Source organism: Spinacia oleracea, chromosome 4, assembly GCF_020520425.1.
Source record: "Spinacia oleracea cultivar Varoflay chromosome 4, BTI_SOV_V1, whole genome shotgun sequence".
In the NCBI taxonomy this organism is placed as follows: Eukaryota; Viridiplantae; Streptophyta; class Magnoliopsida; order Caryophyllales; family Amaranthaceae; genus Spinacia; species Spinacia oleracea.
The window spans coordinates 104,239,428-104,260,996 of NC_079490.1; the positions used below are offsets into that span (position 1 = coordinate 104,239,428).

General features: G+C 35.4%; 1 protein-coding gene across 1 annotated transcript; it reads left to right on the forward strand.

Moving 5' to 3' along the window:
- The first annotated feature begins 4,320 nt into the window (after positions 1-4,320).
- On the forward strand, positions 4,321-20,158 carry LOC110791800 (alanine--tRNA ligase). Its single transcript, XM_021996559.2, has 23 exons — positions 4,321-4,656; positions 5,115-5,353; positions 5,547-5,687; positions 7,522-7,668; positions 7,944-8,096; positions 9,488-9,617; positions 11,806-11,902; positions 12,067-12,187; positions 12,726-12,785; positions 14,873-14,923; positions 15,001-15,096; positions 15,344-15,445; positions 15,590-15,712; positions 16,675-16,812; positions 16,885-16,956; positions 17,052-17,127; positions 17,210-17,352; positions 17,443-17,551; positions 17,645-17,832; positions 17,979-18,068; positions 18,174-18,344; positions 19,173-19,364; positions 19,780-20,158. The coding sequence occupies exons 1-23, from the start codon at positions 4,344-4,346 to the stop codon at positions 19,849-19,851; spliced, it is 3,024 nt and encodes a 1,007-aa protein (XP_021852251.1). The 5' UTR covers positions 4,321-4,343; the 3' UTR covers positions 19,852-20,158.
- Positions 20,159-21,569: the final 1,411 nt, after the last annotated feature.

The window sequence follows — 21,569 nt, forward strand, 5'->3', positions numbered from 1 at the left end:
TGCTAAGTCTAATAAATGCGGTTCAGTATTAATTATACAAGTTAATAATTTAGTGAGATCAAGTGAACTGTATGCCTAGCTAGAGGCCGCTTTAGTTCAAGTGGAATTAATAATATTAATCCACAGCTTAATCTTGACTGAACTCGTAGGGTCACACAAATAGTACGTGAACAGATCAAGTATTTAAAGGAATTAATTCTCCATTTATGGATATTCGGAATCGACGGATCTCGGTTCCAGTGGGAGCTGAAATCGTCAAAAGGCAAATTATGAATACTCCAGAAACGATGATATTAACGGAAACGGAAATATGGATCGTATCGGAAATATAAATATTATCCAAGTCGTAGATGTTGCCGGAAACGGAAACATGGTACGTATCGGAAAACATTATCGGAAATGGAAATATTGCCGGAATCGGAAATATTGCCGGAATCGGAAATATTGCCGGAAATGGAAATATTGTCAGAAACGAAAATTAATTCCGGAATCGGAAATATTAAATATTGTTCGAATCGGAAATGAATTCCGGAATCGGAAAATTAATCGGAAGCGCGTCGTACGAAATAAACATCGGACGAGCTCGCTAGACGCAAGGCCCAACACGAAGCCAGGCCCACGCCTAGCAAGCCCAGCGCACAAGGCATCGCAGCAGCAACCAAGGCACGCAAGGCCTAGCGCAAGGCCAGGCCCAGCGCGCCCATGGGCTGCGAGCAAATCGTGAGCTGCGAGCACTCATGGGCCGCGAGCACTCGTGGGCTGCGAGCCATTCGTGGGCTTCTCCGCGCACGCACGCATGGCTTGTGCTCTTGTGGGCCGTGCGCGTGTGTGTGTTGAAGTTCGTGCATGCATCGAATCCTTAAGCAATTAGGATTAGATTAAAAAGATTAATTTCCTAAAGTTACTAGTTTTAGTTAAAGTCTAATTATAATAGATTTAGATTACTTGAAACCTAGTAGACTTCTAATTCCATTATTCCTACCCTATAAATATGTGATGGCACTCACAATTTATGAAACACATAATTTCAAGTATTCACCTAGTTTTAAGGATTAAAACTAACGTTAATATTGCCTCAAAATATTCGAATAAAACATAATACCTTAGGTGCAATTCTAGTTAATTAAATCTAAGGCGGATCCAAACGTGCTGTGGACTATCTACGGAGGGACGACACTTGGAGTCCTAAACTTGTTCTTGTTCGGTTAGGGAGCAGCTAGGGAGGCCACGCTACAAAGTGTATGCATCCTAAATTATGCTAATAGTTATGTGGCAATTAATTTGGATTCCTGACTTTATGGTTTTTTTCGCATGAAATATATATGATTTATATGTATCATAACCTAACAATTTAAACAAGTCATTGGCATTTTATTCGAATATATTGTTCCGGCAGGTGTGAATAAAATGAATCCAAGATCCTTAAACCATTGAAGAATTAAGCACATTATGTATTTAGACTCAATTCTAAAATATTTTAGGTAAGCAAATCCTTTGCTTATAGTCTAGAAACTACTCTTGGTTGATAGTTACGTCTGATAATTTATTAGGTAAACCTATCTCATTTGCCACGACATAAAAGGACTCCTTACTTATATCCTTGAGTTTTACCAAAACTAACATGTACTCACAATTATATGTGTACCTTACCCCTTTAGAATCAACAAGTAACACCTCGCTATGGCGGAAAACTATTACTTAGATTGATGTAAAGGTTATCCAAGTAAGTGTTATTTTGGCATGGCACCTTTTAACTCAATTTTTTAAAGTTTGGAACTTAAGGCTCTTACTATGTTGGTTAGATTTTAAGTGAACTAAAATCCTTAATCATGCAACATAATCAAGCTAGCCATAATCTCATGCATAATTAAGACATATTTAAAGCAATAAATAACTTAAAGCATGCATAAGATTTAAATGTTATCTAGTATGGCCGGACTTCATCTTGAAGCTTCAACTTCAAACTCCGTCTTTGAAAATGGATTGGAAACTCCGTCTTGAATTTCACCATGAGAGACGCCATTTTCTTCAAATAGGATATGCTATAATTAAAACTAATTACAACTATTTGATGGTACGCAGACCATATTTAAATAGAAACTTTAGTGCATAAGACCAATTTTACATTCAAATTAATGGTACGCATACCATATTTTCTATCATATTTGGGCCATACCATTCACTTTCCATAACCTGCAAAACAGTACATTTACAATATACCATTCATCTATTCATTTATCAATGAATGGCCCACATAGCAAGTTAATTAGTAGAAAAATCATGCATCACATAAACATTTGCAGCAACTAATCAAAGGTTCCATCAATCTACAAATTATTCAACCTTATTAGTTCTAATCGAGTTGTTTTATCCTTAAAGGAATGTAGACCTAATCAAGAGTTTAATGACTAAAAGCTCCCACTAAAACCAAGAATTTACATGCTTTACAAATTTTAAACATAAAATTGTATTTCCTAGTCCAACCGGAAACTTACAAGTTTAATTAAAATTTAAAGCTCATATAAAATAATATTTAAATCCCTTAATTTTATTTTCAGTTGATTAAAATTAATTAATAAAATTTTATCAAGAATTAAATTTTATCAAAATAATTAGTATAAAATAATTTATAATAATTAAATTAATCAAAATTAAATTCCGAGAAAAAATTAAATTACGAAATTAAATTTAATTAAAATCGTTTTTCAACTGAAACAAAAACAAAACGGCCCAAAGTGCCAAGGCTAATTAAAAAACAAACACTCTGATAATTAAAATGAAGTTCAATGAAAAATAAGAAATTAATCTAATCTAATATATAAAATTGGTATATACATAGGAGTTTTATTTAAACATAACAATTTAATAGAACCGTGCATCGCACGGGCAAAAATCTAGTTAATTACTAATAGCAGTATACAACTCCATCTAAAATCAAATACTCTAATAATTAAAAAATAAATCTAAAATGAAATTCATCAAAAATCAAACACTAATCTAAAATAAAATAAATAAAATTCAATTTAAAATCAAACATTAATCCAATATTAGAGCGCCACGTAGGAATTCTAATGGTTTCGGCCAATGAAAAATAAGATTTTAAAATTCATTTTGAAATAAAAAAGTCGAGTGCCACGTAGATATATAATTAAGTGTCACGTAGATATTTTAATTAATTAATATATATATATATATATATATATATATATATATAAAGGAGGCATATTTGCTGAAATATTAGAGCGCCACCTAGGATTCCTATTGGTTTCGGCCAATGAAAAATAAGATTTCTAATTTATTTTTGAATTAAAAAAATCGAGTGCCATGTAGATAAGTAATTTATATTAGGTGCCACATAGATATTTTAATTAATTAATTATTAATATATACAACTCCATACAAAATCAAACACTCTAATAATTAAAAAATAAATCTAAAATAAAATTCATCCAAAACAAAAACACTCATTGAAAAAATAAAATTCATCCAAAATTAAACACTAATCTAAAACAAATTCAATCCAAAATCAAACACTAATCCAATATTAGAGCACCACGTATACAATCTAATGATTTCGGCAATTGAAAAATAAAATTTCAAAATTATTTTTGAATAAAAAAAGTTGAGTGCCACGTAGATAAATAATTCTGTGCCATGCATATATTTTTATTAATTAATTACTAATATTACGCATATACAACTTCATCCGAAGTAAAACACTCTAATAATTAAAAAATAAATCGAAAATGAAATTTAATCCAAAATAAAAAAAACTAATATAATATATAAAATATAGAGTTAGTGTAGGTAGGAGTTTCATTTTAATTCTGTGCCATGCACGGGCTAAAATCTAGTTATTAATATTACGCATATACAATTTTATCCAAAAACAAACACTCTCATAATTTTAAAAAATAAATCTAAAATGAAATTCAATGAAAAATAAAAAACATACCTAATCTAATACAAAGTATATAAAATTGGTATATACATAGAAGTTTTATTTGAACATAACAATTTAATAGAATCCGTGCATCGTACGGGCTAAAATCTAGTTAGGTATAATTAATAACTAAATATTATTTCGATATTTTTCGAAAAATAATTTTCATATTTTATAAATAAATTTTGCAATTTACCAAAACTAAAGAAAGAAACTGTAGAAGAAGAAAAAAAAAACAAAAAACAAAAGAAAGAAAAGAAAAAAAAAAGAACGGAAACTGTAGAAGAAGGACCACAAAGTGGGCAATCAAAATCTGCCACGTGGATTGTTAAGGTGATCCTCCTTCCATGTCCAACATTTTGTTCATCAGAACAAAAAACCTAACTTAAAAAACAAATGGATGAGGGCATATTTCAGAGCAGGGTTTAGCTTTTCCATCTCCCCCTTTACCCGAACCCGACGACCTCTTACAGCCTCCACTCTCTTTCCTCCTTCACTACCATTATTCACATCTTCGTCCAAAATCAGATTTCGTTCATCCGTTGAAGTTATGGCGCCTCAATCAAAATCTGTTGATGGGGTTAACACCGAATGGCCCGCTTCTAGAGTTCGAGACAATTTTATCAATTTTTATGAAGGAAAAAACCATAAGTTATGGAAATCGAGCCCTGTTGTTCCTGTTAATGATCCCACTCTGCTCTTCGCGAATGCTGGTTTGTGTTAATTCCTTTCCCATTTTTGTTTATTGATCGAATTTAATGGTTTCTAGTGTTTATTGACCAAATTCAATGATTTTTTTTTTATATTTTTTTTGTGGGTATGAGTTTGTTTCAAATTCCAATGTTCTGGAATACTTAAGTTTGCTGGATTTTAGTTTCTTTGTGGCATCTGCGTCTGTTTTGCGTATTCGAATGATATCGCTAATGTGATTTTCCCATTCGAAGTTCTTATGAGTACAGTTATGAACTTGTGATATTAGTGTTTAGAACGCTGCGTTTAATTTTGCTTGCCTTTCGTGCTTGAATGGTTTCACACATTGGTGTACTCTCTTTTTAGTTTTTAGTAACTTCTTATGCTGCTGAAGGATTAGCTTTTTAGTCTGTTTGCTGTTAATGAATTATAATTTACAAGTTAAAGTACTGTTAGTGCTGATAATTGTCTGATTGAGCAGGTATGAATCAGTTCAAGCCGATATTCCTGGGGAATGTTGATCCTAACAGTCCTTTGAACGAAATGAAGCGTGCTTGCAACACCCAGAAATGTATTCGGGCTGGTGGGAAGCACAATGATCTTGATGATGTTGGGAAAGATACTTACCATCACACATTCTTTGAAATGCTTGGCAATTGGTCCTTTGGTGATTACTTTAAGAATGAAGCCATTGAATGGGCCTGGGAACTCCTAACTAAGGTAATTGGGTCATGTGACTTGTCGTCAATGTCCTTTATTCTACCCTAGTTTGATGTCTACTTGTCAGCATACTGAGAAAATATTTTGCGTTATTAGGAATTCCAGTTTGACTCTTTCATTATTTTGAGCATGTATGAATTTGGTTATTTAAGTGAGACTTTGAACCTGATTAGTGTTATTGTGCTGCTAACAGGTTTATGGGCTACCGACTGATCAAATTTATGCTACCTATTTTGGTGGAGATGAGAAAGCAGGACTAACTGCTGACACGGAGGCCAGGGAAATTTGGCTCAACTTCTTGCCTGCTGAGCGTGTATTACCTTTTGGTTGCAAGGTAAGTTGTTTTTTACTCTTTGTACATTTTAACAAAAAAATGAGTTTTTTGATATAAACTTGAATTTTGGATGTAAATTAACATGTTACTTCTACATCATGGCTGAGGGTTTGATTCTTGGAATGCTGAATTCACCCTGTTGCCTACAGGTGAATGATCAGTAATTGAGCTGATTGCAATTAGTGAGGACTTTCATGGTTTTCATGGCCCTTTTGGTAGATGGTATTAAATTCCGGAATAAATTTAAGTCTAATTTAGCAAGGAAAGTAACATCATAATGCTCGTGGTAATGCAATCTTATCCACAACTTTTATTTTTTTCATAAATTTTTATTCCCACCTAATACCACCTCCCTAAAGATAATGGATGGTTATGAAGATTTATGTAGAAATTAGATACTTGAGGTGAATACACATTACTATGGGCATTGGAATATTACTTCCCCCACAAATTTACAATACAAATTCATTCTCATTACCACCCCCATTTTAGTACCGCATATCAAATGGGTCGTGATAGTAGTATACAATGTCATGATAGTAAAGCTACAGTTCCTACATCAGCCAATGTGTATTGTTTCCTTGTGATGGTGGCAAGTGTCAATTTTTTTTATTTGATCAGATGTGGTTGCTGTTCTTGCTAATTTTAAATAGGTTTTGAATTTGGTCAACTGGTAAAATCAACCTCCAGTTGCATATATCATATCATACCAGAATAGTTTTATATGCTAAATGCCTAAATATATTGCACATTTAAAACTTCAGAGTAAACTGCAAGCCTTGAGCCTGTCATATGGCGCAAAAGAAGAATGGGTTCCTAAAACTGTTCCTGTTGTGGGGAGTGGTGATGTAATAATTTTATTTAACCCTTATGTCTAATGGTGCATTCTATTCATTTTCAATTATCTGATTTTTTCTGAACTTAACGTATCAGAATTGATTAAAACTTATTATTTTAGTTACAAAATGTACTTTGGGTAATCCCTATCAACCCCTTAGCTTTTATCTACATTTATTAGTCATGAAATAAGTGAAAATAAGTTGAACAAAACACGACCTACTAGTAGAGAATAAATAAAAAGGTAAATGCACTAAGTTGCGTTGGTGATTGGAATTATTATAGTGACACCCTTTGATGCTGCAAGCATTGGATACGGAGACTTTCCTGGCTGCAGCTAGATAATTCAGCCCTATTTCCTTGCATAGTAGTTAAAAAGGGGAAATAAATTCTAGTTATCTTTCTTTTCTCTGTTCATACTCCGTCCTGTTTATGTGATAATATCACCTTTGCCCAACTATTCAGGAGTTCTTTGATTTAAATAAATATTTTTAGCAAGATCTACTATTAGTCCAAGAATCTCTTCAATTCAAATGGTATGCTACCTAATATGGGATATTTGAACATTTACTTTATCGGTGATGTCATTTTACACTCTCATATAGCTTGGGACATTCCTAAATGAAACCATGTCATTCTGCCGCTCCATATGATTAGGGCACTTCATTTTCTCATTCCATATGTCACTTAATGTATCGGTGCACTATGATTTCTTCTCTCTATATATCAATGCACTATACTTTGTCCATTTAATTACCAGTGCATTAAATAACATTTTCTAAACACTTGTGCATAATCTTAAAAGACAGTTAGTAGGGAATGGAGTAATCGGAAAGGACGGAGTTGGGTTTTATTGAGTAGGTCTAAAGCATTTTCATGAAGTTTGATAATTATTCTTAATGTCCTACGCTTGAGCTGTCTGGTACGTTGTTGATTACCGTTGCTTGCTTATGTAGTTCAGTTCTAAATTACCTGGCCCAATGTTTGCATGGAATAGGACAACTTCTGGGAGATGGGAGACACTGGTCCGTGTGGACCCTGTACTGAGATTCATTTCGATAGGATTGGGAATCGTGATGCTGCATCACTTGTTAATAATGATGATCCTACTTGTATAGAGATTTGGAATCTAGTGTTCATTCAGGTATGCTTTTTTCGATTATATCTTCTGGACTAGGCCATGTTTCCTGTCTAGCTAGTTCCATAACGAATATATTTTATTCCGTGTATTGTTATTACTCTAGTGAAATGTTGAATGTTCTTTTTCTTTTAAACTGTTATGCTGTCTATGTGGATCGTGGATTACTTTATTTATTTATTTATTATGCTTTAGTACAGAAGGAATCGTTTTATTATGGAGATTTGTATTTCCAGATATTTGGTTTGCTGCTAATAAGGGCCTTTTTTTTTGGTTTACAGTTTAATAGAGAGACTGATGGTTCTCTGAAATCCCTTCCTGCAAAACATGTTGATACAGGAATGGGTTTTGAAAGATTGACATCTATTCTTCAGAATAAGATGAGTAATTATGATACAGATGTCTTCATGCCTTTATTCGATGCTATTCAACAGGTAATCATACAACAAAAGCATTTGAACTGTTAGATTTCTTGTGAAGCTAAAGTTTCTTGTTCGATTTTGTTGGAAAATAACATCCTGATACTGAGACTTGAATTTCGGTGCCAATGTCTTATATGGATTCATGTATTTCAGATTGCCTCATTACATGTTACATTTTTTACACGTACTGGTACTGGGAGCATAGAAAAAAAAGCGGATGCGGTCGCGATTGCGGAAACGGTCGCGTTGTCGCGGAAACCGCTTGTAACGGATGAATAGAACGGATCGCGGCTGACGCGGTGTGATTTTTTTGAAAAAAATCACATTAGCATGTCTAAGCCTTATTATTACATTTTTAGTCTAAAAAGTATTATATCAACACAATATAACCAAATCTATCCTAATATAAGTGAGTATTATATTTTGTGAACAAATAAACACATGAAATATCATGTTTCATAAACTACATAACTAATTACAAAAATATTTTTGGTAAATTTATGTAAAAAAACGGTGTAACGGAGAAAAAAACGTCTAACACGGCGAGTCACCGTTACGTAACGGACGACGCGGGGAGAAAGACGTGATTTTTGTCAAACCGTAACGTAACGGGTTTTCGCGTAACGGCAAATCCAAAATAGGTTACAGAACGGCCGTTACGTAACGGAACGGCCGAGTTTTAATTCCATGACTGGGAGTTCGATTTGTATTTTTTACCAATGAAAAGGATACCATCAGAAGGAAACAAGGGAGTATATCACAAGAGCTAAGAAATCAAAACCGAAATAGGTGATGATTGGCTAGCCATCTTGGTTCTAAGGATGTATCAATGCCCAATGCTTGCTTAATTGGGCTCTGTGGTTTTACTTTCACATGAGCTAATCTCCTGGACGGATGACCTGCACTTAATTTCTGGATTACCTGCTTTTCGGGCTAATGAAACATGATTGCTGTACAATTTATTACCTTCATCCTATTAGGCCAAGAATTTAATTATTAGTATGGTATATGCTGGTCCAGAAGCTACCTGGGCGACAGGGGGAGTGTACATAATATCATCACTTATAATGTTACTAAAGCAACTTTATGTGAGTCTTCTTGATGATTGTTCCTGCATTGTGAAACGCATAACTGTCCATTGGGTTTTGCTTCTATATAATTCTCTGGAGTCCTCGTTGTATGAGTGTGGTCTATGTTTAATCTTCTTTTTTGACTTGTGACATTTATGTTGGATTTTGGTCTCAGTTCTGCATATCTGGAACTGTGGACTGTATTGTAGATTGCATTAGTTAACCCTCTATTCTAGGTTGGGTTTATCTTTGGGCAGGGTGAACTAGTGGTTTGTTTTGAGTAATCAACCTTTTCTGAGCTCTATTTTTTGTCCATCTGTGATCTGCATGAAGGCAACTGGGGCTCGGCCTTATTCTGGAAAAGTTGGAGCAGAAGATGTAGACAAAGTTGATATGGCCTATAGGGTTGTTGCTGATCATATAAGAACTCTCTCGTTTGCTATTGCGGATGGTGCTTGTCCAGGTATAATCTGAAACATGGTTCTTAGTGCTCACCTGTCTTTAGGTATTGTTGTTGCTGTAATGCTGTGTACTGCTAACTGTAGTTTTGTTTTTGAATAATCATTTGGTAAGTGAAAAATATTGTAAATGTAATGATGTCAGCTGATCAAAATCATTTTGTAAGTTTAAGGCGATATTGGCTGATTAGATTTTAGTAAAGTTTAGAATGGTATCTTTGGTGGTTATTTAGATCTTGCTTAAACTTGAACGTTACTCATATTTCCCTTGTGGAGGACTTTGTATTTGCTATAAAAAAATCTACACTTTTGGAAATTGTGTTGCAACCTTGAAGTAAAACATCTTAGATAAAGTGAGTTAAGTCCATTATTGGGGTCTAAGTTTTGCAATAAATCACCAATTGGGACCTCACTTTTTTTGGGTCAATAATTGGGACCTAAGGTTAGATTTTTGGTAGTTTAACTCACCTTTAACTCAAGATTGACTATTCAAACTAATAAAATAAATCAAAAATAAATTATAAGAGTTATGACTTAATAAGTAGTATTATTTGCCGATTTGTTTAGGGGTTTTATTGGGTTTATTTTGTTCGTCTTTAGATTTGAGTTAATTGGTACTCCGTACTTGTTAATTTTGTGATTTTTTGTTCCCCTCAAAAAAAAAAAATTGTGATTTTTTGTGAGATTAATGATTGAATTGGTAAATTTTGTGATTTTGTATGATATCAATGCTGCTAAATTTTATTGTTTTTGTGTTGATTTTGATCGATTTGTTATTGTTTGATTTTTTATTTTTATTTTTATTTTTTTATGTTTACTTCGTGATGTTTATACCTTACTCACTTAAGGAGAGCAAAATTTTTGCATACTTTATAAATTGATTGAAAGTAAAATGAGGTTCGACCATTGTTTCAAATGAAGATGCCTTTTAAAGGGGTGGCATACAGTGAGAAGTATGATAGATTGATACATACTACGAAGTATTTTTAGAATGTGACTCGTATACTCATTTTCTTTAAAAAAAATCATGGGTCGGGACGGGCTGGGCTATGCTAAACTAGTCTTTTTGATTGGGGACACCAAAAGCATGATTACCGAAATGTCCCTCAGCTCTTGGCTTATATAATAGAGATAGGTCACTTGAACTGACTAAATATGACTTGTTTATGACCCGAACAGACTAATTTCATTAAGTTTGGGCCGGAGCCGCCCTTGACATGACCCATTTTTATAGCTCTATGTTAAAACATTCAAGGGAACATTTGGTTTTGTTGGTTTCGAAGTAAAATTATGTAAATATTAGAAATTAGTTACTTAACATTTTTTTTATCAATTTATCGTTGAACTGTGAACTAATCATAATGGACGAACTTCATTAATAAAGAAAATAGAAATTAATGTGGTGTTGGTAGTTTCCGATGATGTTTGTTCAAGAGGGGGATATTGGAGGTGTAAGAATAACAACTAATTAATTAAATTAGTTTTGTATTTTTGCAAAAATAAAATGTTATAATTATATTTCTTATTTCTTAACCCAAGGACTTAACATTCTTTTAACCACCATAGTTAACTTTGGCTAAAAAAGTAAGATGAGGTCCCAATTATTGACCAAAAAAAAGTGAGGTCCCAATTGGTGATTTTTTGTAAAACTTGGACCCAGTCATGGGGTTAACTCCTTGATAAAGTACATTAGATGTACTAAATGTTTATATTTTATTCTTTCCATAAAATGTATAGTGAGTGTGTATGGTTTAAACTGTCTGGTTAGGGAATATTGATCTCGTAGAAGCCATTTCGGTGGCCTTGGGCTTGTGTATAATTACAAGAGAGTAGTTAGCTTTTTATCTCATGCATCAAGTTCATGATTTTCATCATAGTAGTTCATTGTTGCTTTTTTTTGGGATCTTCAGAGCTGTTAAAAGTTGGTTTATTATTGTTTGTTTGTTGATTTGGCCCTGACATTTTATGGATTTACAGTTGTGGTAATTATATTGGTTGGAATTGGAAGCTAGCTATGCATATTTTGATAACGGTGACTTGTTGGATATTTTAGGTTCTTGCGCCAAACTAGAGGCAATAATGATTGTGATGTAAATCGGATTAAAATTCTTGTTTTTGGTCTTACATCATTTGATGAAAATTAGTCAACGTAACATGTATGGATATGTCACTAAGTTTTCACTTTTGACGCAGGTAATGAGGGCCGTGAATATGTTTTAAGGCGCATTCTTCGTCGTGCTGTTCGTTATGGAAGTGAAGTACTAAACGCCAAGGAAGGTTTTTTTAATGGGTAAGAAAGAAGAACACAGTTTTTTTCCGATCATTCTTCTTGCTTGATATAATACCATCTTCAATAACCATATTTTTCTCTGTAATTGTGCTGTGTATTTTCCTTGCTTGTATTCCTACTAACACATTATTTATTGAATGCATGATTGGCTGCACTTGCTGCAGGCTGGTACCTACTCTGGTGGATTTGATGGGTAGTGTTTTCCCGGAGCTGAAGCAGCATGAGAAACATATCAAAGATATCATTGCAGCTGAAGAGATCAGTTTTGGGAGAACATTGCTTAAGGTTGGGAAAAAAATTGCTTGTGAATTTGCAGTAGACATGTTTGCTTAAGTGGCAAAGCTATTTGATGTTAATTCACGAACAAACTTTCTATTGTTGGTTTTCCATACATGTCCTTTGCCCCTGATGCTCCTCTTTTGAGCTAGCTCTTGAATGGCTAATTAGGCCTTTTTAAAAGAAAAAAAAATCTGATATACCGAGTAGTACATATATCATATAAGGAGATGGGAAATAGCTTATTGGTGCGATATTGCTTCAATGAGTTGAGGAGTTTGCTATTATTTTATTGAATTGGCTCCTTAATTTCATATTTCCAGATTGTCACTATTAGTGCAAGTATGAAATGCGTACTCTATGCTTTACAAACAAGTGGTGGTACATAACTTGGTAAGAGTCTTCTAAGAAAATCAGGAAACTGCAATTTCAAAAAGGAATTTTCATTTTTCCAGATTAGTTTAGGTCTAGCTGAATTCTGTTGTAGCTTGTTCTCATCCATGCCAGGCTGCACTTCTCTTACAAATTGCCATTAATTTGTCACCAGGGGATTGAGAAATTTAAGAAGGCTTCTCTGGAGGTTGAAGGGAAGACATTGAGTGGCCAGGTAGATTGCTTAACTTTGGTATTTGGATCCTTTATTTTTTGTATTGTGTGGGGCTTTTCTGGCATGTGCCATGTGCACTCTTTGTTTCCGCATATAATATATTGGATGATCCAATGCCATTTCATTCCCAACTATGAAGTGGCACATAAAATATATTCTGAACGGCTGCATCCCACCCCCATCCAAAAAGAAGATATGCTTAGATTATCTTGTGTTTAAACTTATTTGTAAATTGATTTTCTGTCTCACTAAATGAATTGTGAGTATTGGTAGTTCTAATTTTTTGGAGGGGAGGGGGGTAGGAGGTGAAGTTGACAAAAAAATAGGAGAGTATTTGGCTATGTTACTCCGACACTCCGGTGGAAGGTGGGTGTCGTGTGTCGACACGACACGACACTCGACACGTGTTCAGGGAGGTGTCGACATTGGTGTCGACACGTGTTCGGGGAGGTGTCGACACCGGTGTTATTTCCATTCCCTTCACAGCTTTACTTCTCACTCCTTCCTCTCCTTCCCCTCCTCCCCCCACACTCGCCCCCGCCGACCGCCGACTGCCTACCGCCGTTCCTTTTCTTCTCTCTTCCTCTCCTTCTCCCTCCTCCCTCCTCCCGCCGCCAGTCCTCTCCTTCTCCTGCCGCCGCCGTTCCTCTCCTCTCTCTTCCCTCCTACCGCCGCCAGTCCTCTCCTCTCTCTTCCCTCCTACCGCCGCCAGTCCTCTCCTCTTTCCTTCCTCTCCTTCTCCGGCCGCCGTCGTTCCTTTTCTTCTCTCTCCTTCCCCCTCCTCCCACAGCTGTCGTTCCTTTCCTTCGCTCTCCTCTCTTCTCCTGTCGCCGTTCTCCGTTCGTTTACTGTGATTGTGTGTGGTGGTGGTTGATTTCTGGGTTTGATTGTGTGTGGTGGTGGTTGATTTATGGGTTTGTTTCGTGTTGTGGTGGTTGATTTATGGGTTTGTTTCGTGTGGTGGTGGTTGATTTCTGGGTTTGTTCGAGTGGTGGTGGTTTGTTTTGGGTTGTTGCGGGTGGTGGTGGTTGGTTTCGGGGTGGTTGCAGGCGGAGGTAGTTGCGAGGGTGGCAGTTGTGGTGTTGGAGTTGGGTGGTGGTGTGGTGTATAAGTTGGTCAATGTTGGTCAAGGAAGATGAGCTGAAGAGGATTTTGGGGGTAAGGTTGATACCCTTGGGGGGGGAGGGGTTGGGAATCAGAGTAGAGGGAAATTGGGGAATGAGAGGGGTAAAGGGAATGATTGAAATGGACAAACAAACAACAACAAAGGGAATGGGAGGTGTTGATTCCCTTTCCCTTTCCCGAAGACCCCCAACCAAACGCCCCCTAAGTTTATTGTGGTGTCTCCATTGACAATGGAGAAGGAGATAATCAGAATAGTTATCCTTTCTCTCTCCTCCATCTTTTCTTTCATGCGGCTGCTATGCTTTAGGGTTTCTTGTTTTTCTCTCTCCTCTTTCTTCTGTTTCATGCGGCTAGGTCTGCTTTCTCTCTCTTTCTTTTTATTTTCATGCGGCTAGGGCTGCTTACTCTCCTCTTTTTTTTTTCATACGGCTAGGGTGCTTTTCAAAAAGTAGCTTATATTTAATCTGTTTTTAGTTTTTGACAGCTAGTTTATTTTTTGTTTTTATTTTTTACATCATTCACCTTCCCTAGATAAAGACTTTCACCTTCCCTAGACAAAGACTTTCACCTTAGCGGCTTAGCCTATTAAATGCACAGTACCCTATTATTTTTTTTTCTTTATTTTTAATGTTTACTTTGAGAAAAAGTTTAATTTGTTTTATTTATAAAAAGTGTCGATTTTTTTCCCTACACTGTATATGGTAGCCGTGTCTAAAAACCTAGTCAAGACGCTCCTTTGACCGTGTCGAAGTGTCTAAAAATTTAGATCTGAGTATCAGATATTCCGACACCTTGTCAGACACGACACCGACACTCGTGTCTGAGTAACATAGGTATCTGGTAAACAGTCTATCATCCCGCTTTTGTCTGCATCTTTTGTGCAATGATACCAAGGCTTCACAAATTAGTAAATGGCTATTACATAATAGAGCTGTGACTGATTGCTAGGTTGTTTTTTGCAGGATGCATTTGTATTGTGGGATACTTATGGCTTCCCATTAGATTTGACACAGGTAGTTGGTGTGATTTTATTTTTTATAAACAAATGCAATCATGCATTTTTCGACTCCTGATTCTTGTTTCTCTCTAGTTAATGGCAGAGGAAAGAGGTTTAACAGTTGATACAAAAGGTTTTGCTGATGCTATGGAAGAAGCAAGGGAAAGATCAAGAGGTGCTCAAAATAAGGTATTTCTAATTTCTACGAATTCTAGCTACCAGAGGCAGAGCTGGAGTTATATGAAGTTGGACAGGCGACCTGCATTTTTAAGTTCAAATTTCATGCCTCATGCACTGCTGAATTTATAGGGGATGGGGGCAAGAGGGGGTATGCGTAAGAAAGCTTAGTTGCTGAGAGACAATAATTCTACAGCTTTCCCTGTCTAATGAGTTGAAATCTATGTCAATCTAACTCCATCAATTACAATTCCTGTAGGAAGTTGGTGGGGCAATTACGATGGATGCTAATGCTACAGCGTCATTGCACAACAATAAAGTTCCAACCACTGACGATTCCAGCAAATATGTCTGGTTCAAGGTTAATATGTTCATTGTATTATTCACGTAGTATTACTGTCGAATGTAGATGGAAATTTTGCACTTAGTGGCCCTCATAACTTATTTACATGAGCACTTAATATAGTTTTTCTTCCCCCTCTCACTATTCATTCATGTGTTTCAGGATCATGACAGCACCATAAGAGCTGTATACACTGGATCTGAGTTTTTGGAGTCTGCTGAGGTTGGCCGGGAAATTGGTGTTGTTCTCGAGTCCACGGGTTTCTATGCTGAGCAAGGTGGTCAGGTATTATGATGTTTACCAGTCATAATTAACTGCTCTAGTTATTAACCATGTACTGCTTTCTGGTCTGATTCTAGATTACTAATATCTAATCAGTAGGCTGTTTGATCTGAAATTATATGGTCTTACATCAATGGTTTATTTTATTTATTTAGATTAATTAGTTCATTTGTTTCTTTTTTAAGCTATTCCGTAAATTTAGTAGAACTGGAGAGCTTTAATGCTCATTGCCAATGAAAGAAGTCCAAAGAACTTCACTAGATACAGCTTTGCTATCTATTTTCTGTAAATTTTTGTTTAATGGTTTATACCCTGATATTTATTGGTGTCAATTCTTAATTGCCTGGTTTTTTATAGACTATAGAGTGTAAGTTTACTGACTAAAACTGACAAGACTAGGTTTTTGAGGTGCCGTACAGCTAAAGGAAAACAGTTGGCGTGCCACTTGTGTGCATACTTTTAGCAGGAGGTGCTTTGGTTCCGCTTTTCCCCTTCCTGTCCATGCGCCTGCCCCTTGAACATGCAAAAAAGTTTCTTGCACCTTGTTTAGTTAAATAAAAAGAAGACCCTAACCATTACATGAAGCAGAGCGGATTATCTGCTTGTTTCACACGAAAATTATAATTGCTGGAAAATTTTGGAGAAGTAGTTTGAGTCTTTGAGTTTCTGATGTTTCATGTGGCCAATGTTGGTTTATATTTGCATGGAGAAAGAGAATAGTGATGGTCTAGGAAGTTGATATATTGTCTTCTGTAACTTCCGTTTTTCTTTTCCTGGATTTGACTAGTTCATAGGAAAATTCAATTTGTGTGGGTACGATGACTGCTATCTTGTACATTTTTTGCACGACATGTAACTTTGTAAGTTGTATACATATGGTTTTGCTCTAGAGGTCCAATTGCACTAATATGCATTGGAACATTGTAATAATGTCCAGGTGTCTAATTTGATCTCTTTTGTTTCAGATCTTTGACACTGGATCAATTGATGGCCCCCATGGAAGTTTCCAAGTTTCTAATGTCCAAGTGTTTGGTGGTTTTGTTCTACATATCGGCTCCATTGAGACTGGTAGATTATCTGTCGGTGATAAAGTCACTGGCAAGGTATAATACTTTTCTCATTCTTCCCGATTCCCTTGTTCTGTTTTTATTTTCTCACTTGCTTTTGTTGTGCAGGTGGACTATAGTAGACGTCAACTCATTGCCCCCAACCATACCTGTACGCACATGTTAAACTTTGCTCTCAGGGTAGGTTGCATTTCTAGGCAAAAGCTCATTTGTACTACTTTTTTGGTTTGTGGCTATGTACCTTGTCTAAACGTTATACATCTGTGGATTTGCAGGAAGTTCTTGGGACTCATGTAGACCAAAAGGGATCTATTGTTCTTCCTGAGAAATTGAGATATGATTTTTCTCATGGTAATGAATTTTCAGTCTATTCAGTAAATTGTTTGCCTTACTGCAAATATGTTAGCTGAAAAGCAATTGATTTTCTCCACAGGCAATCCTGTTACAGATGAAGAATTGAGGAAAATAGAAAACATTGTAAATGATCAAATTAAAGCCGAACTAGATGTATTTGCAAAAGAGGCAACACTTGCTGATGCCAAGCGCGTAAATGGTCTTAGGGCTGTGTTTGGGGAGGTAAAGCTTCTGATCTTTTGAAACCATGTGTTGATTTCCGTTGTTCATTTCATCATCTTTTATCCAGTGAAAGACTGCATACTGTTTCAGATATACCCTGATCCTGTAAGAATAGTATCAGTTGGGAAAAAGGTGGAAGATCTCCTGGCTGATCCAGATAAAGAAGAATGGGCACAATACTCTGCTGAACTTTGTGGAGGTATCAATGTATCATGTCTCCTTGATATTCTAACTGTTCATTTTCAAATTTCTGATTAACTTTGTACTAAAACGTGTTTTGTGGATTATGTAGGAACCCATATATCTAATACAAGAGAAGCCAAGGCATTTGCTCTTTTATCTGAGCAGGGAATTGCCAAAGGAATTCGTAGAGTGACTGCTGTTACGTCTGACGTTGCATTGAATGCAATTAATTTGGCATGCTCCCTCGAGCAAGAAGTGATTGATGCATCAAACATAGATGCAAGCCTGCTGGAGAAAGTTAGTTTGGGATTTTTGTTTTTCTCTCTTAACACTAGCGATTTTAGCTATTACGGCTAGTAAAGGACTGACTGAATATTAGCACCCTGCTATGGATTTTCGTACTTTTTGATGTGTAATGATGTAGATTCTCTCTTTTGGTTCAGAAAGCAGCTTCTCTGAGAAACAGTGTAGATGCAGCATCCATCTCAGCACCTAAGAAAAGTGACATAAAGTTGAAGATTTCCTTGCTTCAGGTATTATGGCTGTGTTCTGATGAAGTATAATAGCTCCTCTTGTCTGTTCTCCGTGTCCATTACCTTCTCTTACAAATTCAAGTTGATGTCCTTGTTTGTCTTCAGGAACAAGTGAAGACGGCAAGAAAAAAATTGATTGACAGTGCAAAACAGACTGCCATTGAGAAGGCAAAGGCTGCTGTTTCAGAAGGGAAGAAATTTTGCATCTCTCGTGTAAATGATGGTTTAGATGTTGCTGCTGTCGGGGATATTGCACAGCATGTAATAAAGCAAAAGGTATGTAACCAGGCCTGTTCCTGACATTTTTGGGCCGTAGGCGAAATAAGGGATTAGGGCCCCTTCTAGAATTATGTCTGATAGTTTAACTGAAATATATTTTCACCATATTAAAAAAAAAGAATGACAACGCATCAAATTTTTTGTCCAATCTACTATATATTCAAGTTCAAATAAATAAAAAAGTATTATGATTACTTAACTAAATTAGTTAGTCCCCGTCAAAAAAAAAAAAAGGTTAATTAGTCTATATGCATAAATGGGTTTATTATTTGTATATGCATAAAAAGTATTATGATTTATTTTGTAGAGAGAGAAGTATCAGTATCTATAAGTTCTTTAAATTTGTCTTTATTAAAGTTCGAAATTTGATATTTCTAAACCATCTAATATATACTCATATTCTATCAAAAAGTTAAAATTACAATACTTCATACAAAATATATTATGAATGAGAAAACTGTTTGCCAAAAAGAAAAGTGAAATAGAAAAAGAAGCTAATAAACACGAAAAAGCAGAGTAAAAAAATAGGAATGAACCAAGGCAGAAGGAAAGTTGTCAACGTCAAAAGAATAAAAAGGTTGAAGCCATGCGGTGTCGAACAAACTTTTCACTGAGCCAAAGATGCATTAGTGTTATTCAGCATGTCATTGTTTATAGCACATTGTACACACTTTTATTTTGGCCCCCTTTCTGCTCTGGGCCCTTGGCGGTTGAACTGGCCTGCCCTCAGGGCCGGGCCTGTATGTAACAACTGATTCTTTTTGCCTTCCTCATTTTTCCTTTCTATTCTGGGAATGGATTTCTGATTTGTGGCTTTGCATTCAGTGGGGTGATCAGACGATATCCGTCATGGTCTTTAGTGTTGATGAAACTGCGAATAAGGCTTTTGTTTCTGCTGGAGTACCTGGCAAGGGCAACACATGGAATGGATTAGAAGTGTCTGAGTGGTTAACAGTTGCTTTGGGTCCTCTAAAGGGAAGGTGTGGTAAGGGAAAAAGTAATATCGCTAAAGGCCAGGTTAGCAACATTTTCTCTTGCTCAGATATTGCATACTTGTGTTTCTGCTGTTCAGCAAACTTTTACCGATATTAGTTTAGACTTGAGGTATGTGTGTATTCGGTACGGAGTAGATCTGTTATCTGTAGTTGTGAAGTCTAGATGATTGCAATGAGTTGGGTCTGAGACCTACCTATCTGTGACCTGGCCAGCTGGTTGATCAGCTCTGAACTATTAGGGACCAGCTGCCTAGGCGTGCAGATCCAATCAGCAAATATATTCTAAATATCATATGCCTTGCAATTTAAAGCTTTGCATAACTGTTATTTTAGTCTCTTCAGAATGTACTTGTGAATTCTGGCCCATTTTACATGAATTCGCTCAACATTTTTTAATGGAAAACTAAAATTCTCACGAAAATGCTTTTGTTCTTCAGGGCCCTGGTGTGTCAAATGTGGAGGAAGCCATAAAACTGGCAGCGGACTTTGCATCGATGAAGCTGAAGTGAGCACGTTTCCTACGTATTAGCTGTTCAAACCTTTTTGCTGCCTGTGCGGTCTCAATGTTGTTGCTCGCTCTTAATCCCTCGAACTTTTTGGGCAATTTTTTGAGAGGTGAGGTGCAGAATGATTGATTATTGATAGAATTGGGGTGTTATTTATATCATTGAACACTAGGAATTATTCGCAGATTTTCAAGAACTGTTGTTTGTGAATTTTATTGAAGCTACATAGTCTTAACATAAGTAAATAAAGTAGAACATGAACTCTTCAAGATATAAAAAGTTTGAGAACATTTGAGTTTTGTTGTCATAATTCTTGTTTTAGTTTTCTAAGAAACAAAACATGAAACAAAAAATGATAAAACAAATTGATCCTAAGTTGAGTAGATGTCGAGTTATGTAATATTTTGACTAAAATAGTCGTTTTCGCTTCCAACTCTCAACTAATGAACTAAAATAGGAATTCTTAACCCTTTACATGTTTAAAATACTTAGTATTTGGTTGTCAATCCTCATTCTCATCTAATTTGGTCAATTTATGTACATTTAAGACTCGTTTGATCGTTACATGTTATATTTTGACAAAAATTGCCGTTTTCGCTCCACCTCTCAACTTATAAACAAAAATAGTTAATTTATACACATTTAAGGATGTTTCATATACTTAGTATTAGGAAGAAAATCTTTATTCTCATCTTCTTTGGTCAATTTTTACACATTTAAGGCTCGTTTGATCATTATGTCATATTTTGACCAAAAAAGTCGTTTTCGCTCCCAACTCTCAACTAATGAACCAAAATCGGAATTCTTAACCCTTTGCATGTTTAATATACTTAGTATTAGGTTGTCAATCCTCATTCTCATCTACTTTGGTCAATTTAGGTACATTTAAAGCTCGTTTGATCGTTAGATGTCATATTCTGACTAAAATAGTTGTTTTTGCTCCCAACTCTCAACTAATGAACCAAAATAAGAATTCTAAACACTTTGCATGTTTAATACACTTTGGTCAATTTAGGTACATTTAAAGCTCGTTTGATCCTTATACTTCATTTGTTCTTATTTACATGACACAATAGGGTTTTAGACAATATTTACACAAGCACATTTGACTTCCTTTTGTGGTTTATACATAAGAAAAAACATAGTTGTGTGGGGTCTTATTAGATTCGTATCAGTAAATATTATTTTAATATCATTTTTTTATAATTTTTTCCGATCCATAATTAGAGATATTAATGCTTGAAATCGTGCATTGGCAAACGTGCCTTAATAATTGCGTCATTTAAAAAAGAATGGAGGAAGTATGTCATATTTGGAAAAAATTAGTCGTTTTTGCTCCCAACTCAACTAATGAACCAAAATAGGAATTCTTAACTTTACATGTTTAAAATACTTAGTACTACATTCGTTTCGCAATAGATGCATTGTTTTTTTTTTCACGTATCCCAACATGCTTCTTTGAACATTAATATCTTTAATTGCGTGTAAATAAAAATTATAAAAAATTGATATTTAGAATTCTCACATTGATACGAACTTACAAGATCTCATTTGACTATGTTTGTTTTTACATAATGTGAAACTGTCAAAGTAGTTAATGAATAGTGTCCAAAAGAGAAACGATGCGGAACAGAGGAAGTATTAGGTTGTCAATCGTCATTCTCATCTACTTTGATCAATTTATGCACATATAAGGCTCGTTCGATCCTTACATGTCATAT

Excerpts from the sequence above, each read along its gene's own strand:
- LOC110791800 (XM_021996559.2), top strand. The coding sequence starts at position 4,344 with ATGAGGGCATATTTCAGAGCAGGGTTTAGCTTTTCCATCTCCCCCTTT. Across the intron at positions 5,354-5,546 it reads CCTGGGAACTCCTAACTAAG|GTTTATGGGCTACCGACTGA; the intron begins GTAATTGGGTCA and ends TGCTGCTAACAG. Across the intron at positions 18,069-18,173 it reads TGAAGATTTCCTTGCTTCAG|GAACAAGTGAAGACGGCAAG; the intron begins GTATTATGGCTG and ends GTTTGTCTTCAG.